Source organism: Sarcophilus harrisii, chromosome 4, assembly GCF_902635505.1.
Source record: "Sarcophilus harrisii chromosome 4, mSarHar1.11, whole genome shotgun sequence".
Classification (NCBI taxonomy): Eukaryota; Metazoa; Chordata; class Mammalia; order Dasyuromorphia; family Dasyuridae; genus Sarcophilus; species Sarcophilus harrisii.
The window spans coordinates 439,658,358-439,672,644 of NC_045429.1; the positions used below are offsets into that span (position 1 = coordinate 439,658,358).

Consider the following 14,287-nt stretch of genomic DNA (forward strand, 5'->3'; position numbering starts at 1 on the left):
TTTTATTGTCTAAATTTAAAGTGATATAAAGGATTTTAGTAATACAGATTAAACATAAAAGTAGGCCCATACATTTTTTCCTCCTCAGAGAGCCAGTTGTTTAATATTTGCCAGCCCATCCCTATTAAAATCGTTTCCAAGTCCAAGGTGACCTAGTAGCATATCATCAGTCAACAAGCATTAAGTGTACCCTGTGTGCCAGACTATACTAGCTATGGAGGATACAGAGATAGACATGAGACTGATTTTGAGGGGAGATAATGAGGTAGTATAAGTACTTAGCATAGTACTCAGCACACATAGTAATTTAAATGTTTATTGTTTGAATTACAGAATCAAAAGGATTATTGAATACTTTTAAATCTTGATAATGCTTTTAGGTCTTAATTGGTAACATTAGCCAAAGCTGAAATGAGCATTCTTCTTGGAAAAAACTCCTTTACCAGTATTATAATGTTTGGAGGGAAAATAATCTGGCATTATTTTTCTGGGACTGAATTTGAACTCAACAAGATGAGTCTTCCTCACTCCAACCCAGATATTCTATTCACTGCCTTGTCCCCAACAACCCAGATATTCTATTAACTGCCTCATCCCCAATAAAAAGTACATCAATTTTAAGTTATGTAATAATTATATGTTCAGTTGTATAAATGACTAATTAGAAGGTAAAAAATTATTCAGCAACTAAAAAAAGTATTTATATTATTTTCTATACTGCCTGTAAATTTAAAAAAACAACTTAATGAAGTCTAAGGAGTTTTATATTGGGCATTCTGTAGTTTTTTGTATTTTTAAGTTACACTTCTGAAATACTACAAAATGCAAAAAATATATATATTTAGTCATATTTGTTTAATAAAGCAGAATGGTCCTGGTTGTAAACACTGGTGAGGTTTTCCTATTGTCAGTAACAGATACATTTCTGATTGGAAAAATAGCTTGCCTTTATTGTTTATATAAAACAATTCCTCACCAACTGGGAAACTTCTGGCTATCATTTGTGCAATAATGAAGCATTAAGGACATGGCAAAATTGTGAAAATGAGATTAAATTTAGCCAGCTTAAAAAAAAAAAATTTGGAAAACACAAAGGTGAAATGTTGAAAGGTGTAGTGAAGGATAGATTATTTTAATGAAGATTTCTTCTCCCAGACTAAGCAGTACAGATTGTACTAATCCGAAGAGCACCTGTATCCTTTTGCACAAATTGACATTTTTAAAACTCTTTAATTTCCTAATCCATTTAAAATTTTATTGTTCATCCATAATACCAAAAAAATCTAGAAATTGTGCTGTGTCTCCAGCTTTATTTCAAAATTTCAGTATGTAATATGCTAGGCTCTACTACCTGTCCATAAGGAGCTTATGTTTTATAATGGGAAACAACCTGTAGACAAATATTTGGGGGGAGGGTGGTCCACTTACAGCTAGAGAGATTGAGGGAAAGTTTCGTGTAGGAGATGATTTCCCTTCCTTCCCTCCCTCTATCTTTCCTTCCCCTTATAACACTAGGGGGAAAATGAGGCATCTGGTTGGTATAATGTATAGAACACCAGCCCTGAAGTCAGGAGGACTTGAGTTCAAATGTAGCCTCAGACACTTTAAATACTTCCTGGCTGTGTGATCCTGGGCAAGTCACTTAACTCCAATTGCCTCAGTGCAGCCCTCTTTTATTCCCCCCCCTCCCCAAAAAAAAATTTACAAGGGCTAGAAAAAATACTGCATTTACCCAATTTTTAAAAGAAAGACTTTGTAATTGCAAAAAAAAAAAAAAAAAAAAAAAATCAATTAAAATTGTTTTTTAAATACCTAGTATAGTGCTCTTCTAGAGTTTGGGAGAGAAAATTATATAATTAAGTCAGACTATCATTGCTCTTAGGGGACTTATATTGAGGGTCCGTACATGCGTATGAGTAATTACAATACTAAATTAGTATGTGATAAATGCAAAATACTATGTGAGTTCTTTGGGTGAAAAAAGTCAATTTACAGGGACAATCAAAGATAGTTTTTCTGAACAGCTGGTAGTTGCAGGATGTTACTGTGAATAGAACACTGATATGAAGTCAGAGAACCTGGATTAAAATCTGCTCCTAACCCTTATTATCTCTGATTTTGAATTAATAATTTATTTTCTTTGGGCTTCAGTTTTCTCTCCTATATAATGAGAAGTTGGGTTAAGGTTAGGATTAGCTAGCTAACTTTTAAGACCCTCCTCTTTTCTATTTTTTTAATGTAAAACATTTCATAAATACATGTTGTAAAAGAAAATCTAGATCTCCCACCCTAATAAAATAAACACACCTCCAAAAAACTTTTTTAAAAAGAGTATGCTTCAATTTTTCAGTTTCTTCTCTGGATATGGATAGAATTTTTCATCATAAGTCCTTCAGAGTAGTTGTGGATCATTGTACTGCTGAGAATAGTAGTTATTTACAACTGGTCATCCCAGAACCTTGCTATTATTTTATATTTCAGTACATTTCACTTTGCTTGAGTTCGTGGAAGAAGAATATCCTGAAAATATCCTGCTCATTGTTTCCCAAGAACAATATTCCATGACAGTCACAAGCCACAATTTATTCAACCATTCTATAATTGATGGGCATCCCCTCAATTTCTAATTCTTTGCCCTGAGAAGAGAACTACTACAAAATTTTTTTTTTTTTTTTTTTTTTTTTGTAAATCTCTTGATATTCATGCCTAATTATGGGATTGTTGGACCAAAATGCATGAATTAAAGCCCATTTGAACATAGATCATAACTTTTGATCATTTATCAATTGGGGCATGGCTTTTTTCTGTAAATTTGACTCAGTTCCCTCTATGTTTGAGAAATGAGGCCTTATTAAAAGTTTCCTTCAAAATTCTTTTTACAATTACTGTTGCTAACTATATTCCCCCCCCATTTATTCTCATCTTTTTCACCTTGTCCAGATGTTTTGCTGATATTTCCTCCTTTAATTATGCCCTACCTTTCCTTCCCCCTTCTTCTGTCCCATTCCCTTCCTATTTTCCTGCAGAGTAAAATAGTTTTTTCTACCTATATTGAATGTAGGATTCTACTTTCTGAATTTTTTTTTCTGTCATTTCCTTAAATGGGCATTCTAGGATGTGGCAGGGTTTCTGGATTGAGATTTTTTTTGATAATATGGTGACTCTTGGCATCATGGATATAGAACAGAAATGGATAGCCCTAAAGAGAGACAAAGTCATGGCTCTGAAGGCCAAAGCTGGGCTATATTTAGAAGACGGCCCCTTTTCTGCAGTACTGGGGGGGGGGGGGGATGTTAATAGGAAAAGATTGAAGATGGAGGTTAGGACCACAGGAAACAGTTGGTGAGTTGAACTCCTCCTAGAAGAGAGTTGGTAACAAGTGGAGTTCAGGGTATTGAATCACAGATTTAGAGCTAGAAGGGACCCTTCAAAGGTGTCTGTAGTCCAAACTTTTTTTTCTTATAAATGAGGAAATTGTGGCTTGGAGAGTTTGACTTTGGACAGGAGAAAAGTCCCCCTTTTCCTCTGGGACAGTAATATAGAAAGAGAGAGTGTGAGTAAAGATATTGTGAGATAATCAGGAAGAAGAAGGAAGAGATGCTTTAGTATTTCTTAAGAGAATAGATAAGAGACTCCTTTTTTATTTTGATAGCAGAACATTTTAATTTAAATAGTTGAAAGCATGTGAAAGGTAACTTTTATCTTAGTCTCTTTAATAGGACACATTTATCTAAAGCCTGAGTGTTCCTACAAGAGAGTGGGATATTTTCTGACTAATTTTTCCAATGCTAAAATTCCACTGAGAAGAAAAGAAAGTGATGAAAAGAATAGTAGGAAATGGATAAAATGGCCTACAATATGATCATCATGGGGTTTTGTTAAATATCGGAAGATTGGTGAAGGAAGATTTGTTAAATATCAGAAAAGACTATTGGGTAAAGTTAACAACATGACATTTCATGAAACAAAGTGATATGATTTCTGAGTATGGTTCTTCTAATCTTAGGACTGAAGTACTTAGCGGGATCTGTGTGTTGACAAAGAAGGGGAGGGGCTTCAGTATTCTTTGGCCTCTTGTTAGGGCCCCTTTTCTGCAGTACTGCTTATTGTCAGAGCAGTCTATGGAAAATAGTAGTAAGCAAGTTAGTACCTTTATGTTGGTTGTGACATTAATAATAATATTAATAGTAACAGCAGGTAATTTAATATGTTATATTTGTTTACCTAAAATTTTACTTAAGGTTATGTTAGCACTATGCTAAACACTTTATAAGTATCTCATAATATCCTCACATAAGCCTTGGGAAGTGGTATTTTCATCCCCAATTTGTACACGAGGTAATGGGGGCAATTGACAGTAACTGACTTGCCAGGCTCACCCAGACAGTGTCTGAGGCCAGATTTGAACCCAGGCCTTCTTAACACCAGACCTAACACACTCTCCACTACACCACCTAGTTTAGTTAATGTGATGAAAATTAGTGGTAGATATTCTATTTTATGGCTCTGACACTATGGGCTGCTTGGCAAGAGGTAAGTCAGCCTTGTGTGTTTTCCAGACCCTTAGCTAGGGTTCAAGCATTGTTGAAGAGTTCCATCTCCATATGAGGTCTTATATCCATATCCATATCCATATAAGGTAAATATTTTAATGGTTTATGTGAACAAGGAAAACCTGCCTGGGCTTAATTTTTTTCTAACAGGAGAAGAATCTTCACCAGACTTTCTGGTCTGGCCACCATTTCCCTCAACCCTGTCAACACATCTAATATTTGGGACCTGGTGGTGGTGTGGCCATGTCCAACTTGGATCTAGTTTGGTCATAAAAGTGGTTTCTATTATTGTTGTTATCTCTTGTGAAACTGCAAGTGTAGATAACTTTGGAGAGTCTTGAGTTGGAGAGGAGCCCAGAAGCTCTGATCTGGAATAATCAATCTATATATAATGTTATATGCTCTAGTCTAATGTTTAGACAAAAATATGGAAAGTAAAGTTTAGTCTTAAAGTATAGACTAAGAATCCCTTCTGGTTAACAGGTGGACTCCAGACTGCTTAAAAATTTCATGTCCTGAGGGACCCCCCTACCTCCTGTCCCACTTGTGAATGAATATCCCTTAATGATCAGGAGGCTTCTATAATTTCTACCCAATACTTCTAGATCTGCCCTCTGGAATCTAGCAAAGCAGATCTAATCTAACAGCCCTTAAAATACTTGAAGACATCTATTATGTCCCCTAAGTCTTTTTTTCTTCAGCCTAAGCATATCCAATTCACAGAATCACAGATTTTCAGAGTTGGAAGGGACCTCAGTGGCCATCTAGTCCAACCCATACCTGAAAAAGAATTCCCTCTACATCATACGGGACAAGCAGTATCCAGCCTTTACTTGAAGACCTCCAATGAGGGGGAAACTCACTACCTGTCAAGGCAACCCATTCCAGGTAGTGGCCTAGGTATGATGTTATGTTGTGAATGTTAACTTCCCTTTACAGTTGTTTAGATATTTTATATTCATGTATCAAACCACATGTAGAATTGTCATTTGAGAATCAGGAGTTGTGGGTAATGGTAAACCTTATTTGGGCTTTTAGGCAAGTCAGTTACCTTTTCTGAGCCTGAGTTTTCTCATTTGTAAATTGGATATCCAAGGAATTCTAGAATAGTAGAGCTCACAGGGACCTTAGAGATCATCTTTTCCATGGTCATTACTCTCTTTCTTTACTTAGAGGATTACTATATGAAGATTAAGTAAGGCTTTGTAGTGGATGTGAAAGAATGGCTGCAGAATTGCATATGGAGTTATTATGTAGTGAGTTGGATGTTGCCCGTTTTGTAGTGCAGAGATTTTGTTAATTGTATGTTCAAATAAATAATTTTTTTTCTTCTTTTCAACTTATTGTTTGACATTCTGAGATTCAGAAATGGCTATATCCCATAGAATTCAGATGAAAACATTCTTGAATTAGAGAAACAACTGAAACATCTTTAAAAGTTGCAGGAGAAAAACTACAAAAATCAAACTTTTCCCAAACTATTTCATTGAGTTAGGTATAGAGCTGACCCTAATTTTCTTTTAAAAATAAATAAATAAATAATGGACGAGGTTGTTCTGATGTGTAGTACAGCTTCTCTTTTCTCAAAAGGCTTTTGGTATGGATTCAGTTAGGTTCTGTTTGGTAAGTTTAGGGAGGCTTCTCACAAGAACAAACATTGGTTCTGAGATTAATTTTGCATAATTCATGCAACCAAGTTGTAGATGGATTGTTATTTGCAACCATGTAGAATGTAGTATCCATACTGATTTAACATATCTTTGATATATTGAAGTAGGAAGAGAAATTTAAGGCAATAACCATTTGATAAATGTTTTAGTAATAATAATAATATTTTAAACATCAAAGAAATCTGAAATAGCTATAACTTGAGCATGTGTTACCGGTATGAGCTATTATTTCAGGGTATTAAACTTGTAAACTAGTCACATTTTTCTTAGAGAAGGAACTGGGTTTTAATACTTTACCCCAAAATGGAAATCAAAGTAGAAATATTTACAAGTACATCTATATAAAACTAACCTTGAAAATGTTTTGGATTGGGAGTGAGCTGTGGGCTCTCAAATTAATTTTGTTCTTATCTGTCTTTTCCTTTATGCTTATACTGCCATGTTAAAGGACTAACCCTAGCACAAATTCTTATTCCTTAATTTCTGGGTTATTACAGTAATTCATTCCTAACTAGTCCCACTAGTCATTTCATACACTTCCACTTTATTTGTTATAATAACCTTTTATAACCACTAGATTTATTTTTTAAAATGACAAATTCACTCTGAGGACTTAATCGTGGGGTTTTATTTTTGAGGGATGGTTAAAGAAATTGCATGTGTTTAGGCCTGAAGAATGGAAGGTAAGATGGGTTGGCTCTCAGTTTTTTAAAGTTGTCTTTGATAGTCCTGGAAATTTATTCTTGTTTATTTGGAGGTATTTAATCAGAGGAGACTGGGGTAACTAACCAAGAATATAACAAAGTTCTTCATCAATTAGATTATGTCTGACAATCTTGAAAGGTTGCCTTTGATTCTAAACATTTTAATTTTGAGATGAAGATTGTCTAGATAATGTTCTAAAATAAAGGTTGAAAAATAGTTGTTTTTTAAATGCAACTTTCAAAGACATATAGTTTATGAATAACTGAAATTCATATGGAACTGAATGACTACAATTCCTAGCTGAATTCTAGAATGTGTTTTAAAGGACTGACTGTGTTTCCCAGAAAAGGACAATTATCACTATCAGCCAGAAGTTCATCAGAAAACAAAGTCATATCAGACAAAACGTGTGTGTGTGTGTGTGTGTGTGTGTGTGTAAAGGGTTACTAAACTGGTGGATTAGGGAAATGGTGTAGGGGCATATAGGATAGGATATCTATTTCCAAAAGGCCTATGATTTAGCATCATAGTGTACTTGTGGATAAATTAGATGTCTGCTGGATATAGTTAAATAGATTTGGAATTGGTTGAATGATGAGAATCAAAAACATGGTTGATTAATCATAGTCAGGCATGAGGCATGTCTGTGGTATAGAGCCAGAATCTCAGCCTTAATTTTAATCATTTGACTTAGATGAAAGTAGAGATAGCACATACTCATCAAATTTTTGTGTAAACAAAAAGTTGAAAATGAGTAGCTATATGCTGAATCATGGAATTAGGATCCCCAAAGACCTTGACATTCATTTTAATAAAATGTAATGGGGGGGGGGGGACAGGAGAAGGGGGGTAGATAGGGCTAAAAGAGAGTTTGTGTGAAAAGGATCTGGCGATATTAGTGAACTGCCAGCTTCAGTGAATCAGCAGTATGATGTAGCAGGCAAAAAAAAAAAAGCTAATTCATTTATTGATTGCACTTAAAAGAGGCTTAGAGTCTCTAACAAGGAAAATGAGGATCACACTGTATTCTGTCCTGGTTAGATAGGCTTGCCCTTTTAGGAAGGGCATTGTTAAGGTCTTTTTTATTAGCATGTCCAGAGGATTGGAGATAATTAGCCCACAGAAAAGAAATCTCAACGATGATGAGACATGAAACTGTCTTTAGACAGATATGGGAACTGTTGTGTGAAAAGAGAAGTTGGATTTGTTTTACTTGATTATTAAAACTAGACATAATGAGTGGAAGGTGTGTTAGACACCAAATATCAAGAAAAAGATCTGTAACTTGAAAATTAAAAGTAGAATGGGTGAGTTCTTCATTACTAACGGTCTTCAAGCTGTGCTTTATTGTGGGTTTTTTGTTTGTTTGTTTTTATAACAACAACTTTTTATCATTTATCCTTGCAAAACTTTTTTTCTCCCTCCCTCTCCACTTCCCTCCCCTAGACTGCAAATAATCCATTATTTGGTTAAATATTGGTTAAACATGGCATGCTTTAACATTAAGAGAAATTTTAGAAGAGATTATTGAACTAGATGATTTCCTAGATCCCTTTAAGCTCTGAGATTCTAAAAGATGTAAATCTTAGCTTATGGCACTGAATGAATATCTGTGTAACCTTGTTTATGATGGAAATTAGTCTGGATGACTTAGTGGTAATTAAGATACCTTAGAAGTGGTTTAGTGGTACAAGGGGATAGAGTGCTGGATCTAGAGTTAGGAAGGCCTGGGTTTAGATCTGGCTAAGTCCCTGAATCTGTCTGCCTCAGTTTCCTCAATTGTAAAATGGCTATCATAAGAATGGAATTCTTCCCAGAATTAAATGCTTGTCAGTCTGTGTTCTCCTGTCCTCACCCCATGACTTCTCAAGTTCCTTCTCTAAAATTCTACAATAATGCAGGTACCACAATAAACTTAGAAAGAAGGACAAAGGAAGGACACCTCTGTCCCTTTGAGTATTGGGGAAAGTTTTATAATAGAAAAAATGGAATTTGAGGTAGACTGAAAAAAAAATGGAAACAATTTTAACAGGCAAAGATGTGGGGTGGGGCTGGGTAGAGAATTCCATGTAGAGGGAAAAATATGGACATGTAGCTAGGAAAGCATGGGAACATAATTTCAAAACAGTGAACAGTTAGACTGACATAGAGTTTTAGGAAAGAATTTAGGGAATTAAGGCTGGAAAGGTAGGTATGGCACCCATATTGTAGCAGTCCTTGAGTGTCAGATTTTGAGGAATGTCAACTTTTTTCTAAGTAACACTGAGAATTTGGAGCCAGGAATTAAACTGCTGATAAATCACAGGTTAGACTGAGTCTCCTTTTGCAAAATACTGACTTTCATTCATTTAATGGTTTGAAAACATAGAAATCCATAAGAAATTATTTTTAATGTTTATTAAATAGTCGGTAAAAACATAAGATGCTTCAAAATAAAGATGTTTGGTCATTAAATATTTTTTTTTTCATTTTAGAAATCGAGCTATAGCAGATTATCTTCGTTCAAATGGCTACGAAGAGGCATATTCAGTTTTTAAAAAAGAAGCTGAATTAGATATGGTATGTTCTCTTTCCTCACCCTGAATTCAATCTGTATTACAAAGGCATTCATTCTTTGGGACTTGCACAAAAACTGCATGAGGCACACAGACACTTTTGGTGGTCTGAATTATGGGAAGTGGTTGGAATTAAGCTCACGTGATCAAAGGGCCCCAAGCGACCTCTGCCGGAGACAGAAATCAAAGTCCAAGATATATATCCCATTCATGGCAGTGCTTTTTCTGAAAACAAGGCCAATGTCCATTGATGGGCATCAGCCTATGCTGCATTGCAGTGGAGGGCTTTGTGGGCTGGGCCTCTGAGACAGATCGCAAATGCCTGGCAAGTTGAAACTTCAAGATTATATACATAGTGACTATTCCAAAAGAAAAGAACTGAAGCCAGATGGAAAGCCAAGCAGTTAGAATGACCAGAGCTGAGCATAGAGAATAAACAGTTCCAGAGTAATACCTCCTGCCCATCTTCCAAGATGGAGGCCCAGTGAAATGGAGTCAGATGTGCACTGTCAGGTTTGAGCTGAGTGCCCACTGAGCTGATTTTTTCTTATTTGAGTCAGAAGAAGAGAGTGTGTTTGATGATGAAGCAGAAGCCAAAACAAAGGGAAATCAAAGGAATCTTTTTTAAACACTTCTTTTCCCTCCCTTTCAGAATGAAGAATTAGATAAGAAATATGCGGGCCTTTTGGAAAAAAAATGGACATCAGTTATCAGATTACAAAAGAAGGTAACTTTTCTGAATTTGTCAGAAACAAATCCTATCATGTTGTTGTCTTCAGCTGTTAGAAATGTCTCGTTTTAACAGATTTGTAAGTCTTCATTTCTCCTCCCTGAAAAGGAGATAATTATCTTTTAATTTAGATCTTTGCTCTCATAATGTACTTTAAAATGCTGTTGTGAATGCTTGTCTTTTTGAATCTATAAATCAAGCTTTTTACTTAAAGAACTGGGAACATTTAATCAAAATGTATTTGGCAGGCTTTTGTCTTCCTGTGGTCTGATGTGTACTGAATGTAATCTATAATGACCCTGATTTAAAGGGGCGGGAAGACAACAAGTGCAGGCTAAGGTAGAGAAGGGGCAAAGGGGGCTGGTGAGGAGGTTGCCCCCAAGGAGCAAGGATATTCAATAAAAGTATTATCTGGTACAAATAAAGAAAAGGGAGTATGGAAGAATTATCAGGGGAACTGGAATCAGCATTGTTCTTGCTTAGAGAGACCCCGAGACTTCTGCATCTTGGCCAACATGTCAGAGAGGATGTCATGATTGAGAAGAAAGGAAACTGAACTTCTGTTTGGATCTAAGATAGGTAATATGTGTAGTTGTATGGAAAATTAGATTTTAATCATATTGGGATTTAGTCATAAGACTTAAGGGTTTGTTTGTGGTTTGTTTGGATTTTTTTTTTTTTTTTCGGTATAGTTAAAAAAAGTTTTAGGTTAAATCTGGGGGGAAACTATATAAATTAATGAAATTTTACAACTGCCCTAGTCATTGATATAAGATCTAATTTAGTACTGAAAAATAATGTACTTAGTAACTAATAACAGTTGTCAAAAGTTTGCTGAGTTGCTTGTATCTATAGCCCTTAATTGTTTTGTTTTTTTAGATATTGAACAACAGTTAAAAATTCATCAGAATTTAAACAAATCTGGAAATAACTCTTTTGTTCCATTTCAAGGTTATGGAATTAGAATCAAAGCTAAATGAAGCTAAGGAAGAATTTACGTCAGGTGGACCTCTTGGTCAGAAACGAGACCCAAAAGAATGGATTCCTCGACCTCCAGAAAAATACTCATTGAGTGGACATAGGAGTCCGGTCACCCGTGTCATTTTTCATCCAGTTTTCAGTGTTATGGTCTCTGCTTCTGAAGATGCTACAATAAAAGTAAGTTATTTGGAGGGAAGGGAAAGGGCTTTAAGATATGCCCAGTGCCCCAATTAGGGTAGGATTAGAGACATTTAGGAAATGGGAAGGGGAACAAAGAGAAAGAGGCTCTTTTAAATTCTTAAGCTGGCTTAAGTGAATCAAGATCTAAAATAAAAGAAAGTTCTTATTCTTTGGGAATTGTATTTTCATGGCAAAATCTTACATTGGGAGCTCACGTTTCTCTGTAAAGGTCTGCAATCCTGGTGTTTGTAGATTTTGAATATACCTGCATAGTGACCTTGGGGTGGTGTCAGGACACTGAGGAGTTCACAAAGTCAGCACCTAGTGGTTCTAGAATCCAAACAATAGGGTGCATGCTGGGAAACATTTAACAACTGACTCAAGTTCACAATCTCAAAATAAAATATCAGTAGCATTTGCTACTTTTCAATGCACAAGTGCTCACATAAATTTAATAATAAGCTCTTGTGTGTTTATTTGATCTAGATCCAGCACAACTCTAAATCTGCCTTTCCTTACTTACACTTCTATTATTTTGTCAAAGGGCATTTAGTTAACTCTGTTGGATAAATTTCTAGTCATGGGAGGTGGAGGGTGAGGTGGGAGATTAATGAAAAAGAGAAGGTAAAGTGAAAATACTACTAATTTATCTTTAACATTATTTGCTCTGGACCTCATTTTCCTCATCTGACAGATGGGGAATAATAATGAAACAACAATATGATTTAATTGATGGGATCTCATAAGAAGTCAGGAGACTTGGATGTTCGTTTGTTGCATGGATACTCCCAAGAGTTTTGCAAGCCCAAATTAGCCCTCCAAAACTCTTGAGCACTGAATTTCCTTATCTGTGAAAAGCGAGGTGAAATAAGATAATACATATCAAAGTGCTATGGAAAGTATTTAGTGTGGTTTAGAAATACAAAGTATGGTTATTATTGAATTAGTTAACAGCAAATCAGTGAATATTTATAAAGCACAGGGAAAGATTAATATATTACAGGCTTTTTAAAATAGCAAATAGCAAGTGTCATTGATATAATTTAAAGGATTCAGAGAAGAACTGTTGTGGATTTTACATGCTTACAGTTCAAATTTTCACCTAAAAATATTTCTGTGAAAAAATATTAAACTGATTCTGTATATCCGATGTCTTTTTTCAATATAATTAATTAATATTTTTATCTTTTGGCTGGGGTAGAGGGGGAGATGGTAAAGACCCAGGCAATCACTCATTTTTTCCTGTCCCTCTTTTGGCCCCTTTAGTTTCAACTTTTTGGTCTGGTCAGTAATAGCACGTAAATGTATCCTCATACATATTCTAGAATTAATATTAGATCTAGAAGGGAACCTTACAGATCAACTTATAAAATGATTGTATTTCATATACAAGTAATGTGCATAAAGCACAATGCTTCAAGGCTAAGTTCTAATTTGGCAATTTAGGAAATTTTGATGACCTGTAAAGATTCATACAGAGGTATAAGAAGATCTTATCTCATTTTCTTTTAGAGACATTAACTTTAAGAAATATCTAATGGATTCTGAATCAGTTAATTGTAGATTGAATTATATTGCCTCCATGTCCCTTTCATTTCAGATATCCTATGATGCTATTTTCTCAGCCTTCTGAGAAAAATGGATTTTTGAGGGAAGTGGAAAATGTTGAGCAAATAGTACTTGGTGAAATTCTTTAGGTGTTATGATTTGGCTTCTTTGTTTAGATGATGTTTAGGTGATGGAAAAAGTACTTTTTTTCTCATCACATTTAGGGAAGGGGGGGGAGGATAACAAAAACCACAATCTTTATGGTTCTTGCTGGGCTTCAAAAACAGGAACATCTATTGTAAAACAATGTAATTATTAGCTACATTATTTACTATTCAAAATAGACAAGAATGAGCTATTTGAAAAGTAATACTATTGAGCATTTAAAATAGGATTTGTTAAAAGACATATAATTAATCAGATTATTTTTTCATCTGAAGAATATCCAGAAATTAATACTTAAAAACTAATGCCGCTAATTGAAGGGGTGGGTCTGTAATTTCATTGTCTGATTTGAAGAACACATTGTTTTGTAAATAAGATAGTTTTTTGTGGCATTTCAATACAAAAATGGATGGTTTAGAGTTTGTTATACTCAATTATCACTGTATTGAACAAGAGCTGCTCAAATATTTTATTTTTCTGCATATACTCTCCTGAGAACATAAACATCTAAATAAAATAGTTATTTTTCATAATGAACAAAGAAAAATATTTTTCAGTGTGCAAAACAAAATGATTAGCCATTCTGTTATGATGCTTCCATTTTTTTAAAAAAAATTGTTTTTGTACATCTTGAATACTCAACATTTATTTATAAATATTAAAAATAAAATTGATTGTGTCTAAAAGATGATATAAGCAAAAGCTTGACTTTTATATACAATAATGCAATGTTAGCAATTCTTGCAGATTTACTCTTGGATCACATCAATTGAATATTAAAGATTTTATTTAAAAAAAAAAAAAACAAGCACTAATGCCTTATTGGTTTTTTTTTGTTGTTGTTGTTTTTTGTTTTAAGAAATTTGCTATTATATATCTGAAATCTAGAGATTGGTTATGTTACAGGATCATAGTATGTTTCTCTTTAGTCTTTAAAATGTTACTTTGTTCTCAATGCTAAATATATCCTTATGTTGATTGGTACGCCATAGAAAGAACTAAATATCTGAATCATATTCTTTCCTTTGTTTTCAAGAATGAGAAAACCTTTGGTTGTCTTAAAGATTTTTGATAATAAAGCTCTAATGTAATTGAAGAGGTGAAAATTGAATAGTTGTTAAATGTTGATTGGCATTTAGCAAAGGATGAATTTATTGCACAGAAGTGACTTGAGTTTTGTGAATATCAACTAGAGCAATA

The 14,287-nt window shown here is 34.4% G+C and overlaps 1 protein-coding gene across 3 annotated transcripts in view; it reads left to right on the forward strand.

The window, feature by feature from the left end:
- PAFAH1B1 (platelet activating factor acetylhydrolase 1b regulatory subunit 1) overlaps positions 1–14,287 on the forward strand; it is a 70,537-nt gene that overhangs the window by 43,973 nt on the left and 12,277 nt on the right. For all 3 annotated transcript variants that reach the window (XM_031967817.1, XM_031967815.1, XM_031967816.1), the window contains exons 3-5: positions 9,403–9,487; positions 10,136–10,210; positions 11,165–11,371. In XM_031967817.1, coding sequence (XP_031823677.1) covers positions 9,403–9,487; positions 10,136–10,210; positions 11,165–11,371 — 367 coding nt within the window. The remainder of the gene's footprint in view (positions 1–9,402; positions 9,488–10,135; positions 10,211–11,164; positions 11,372–14,287) is intronic.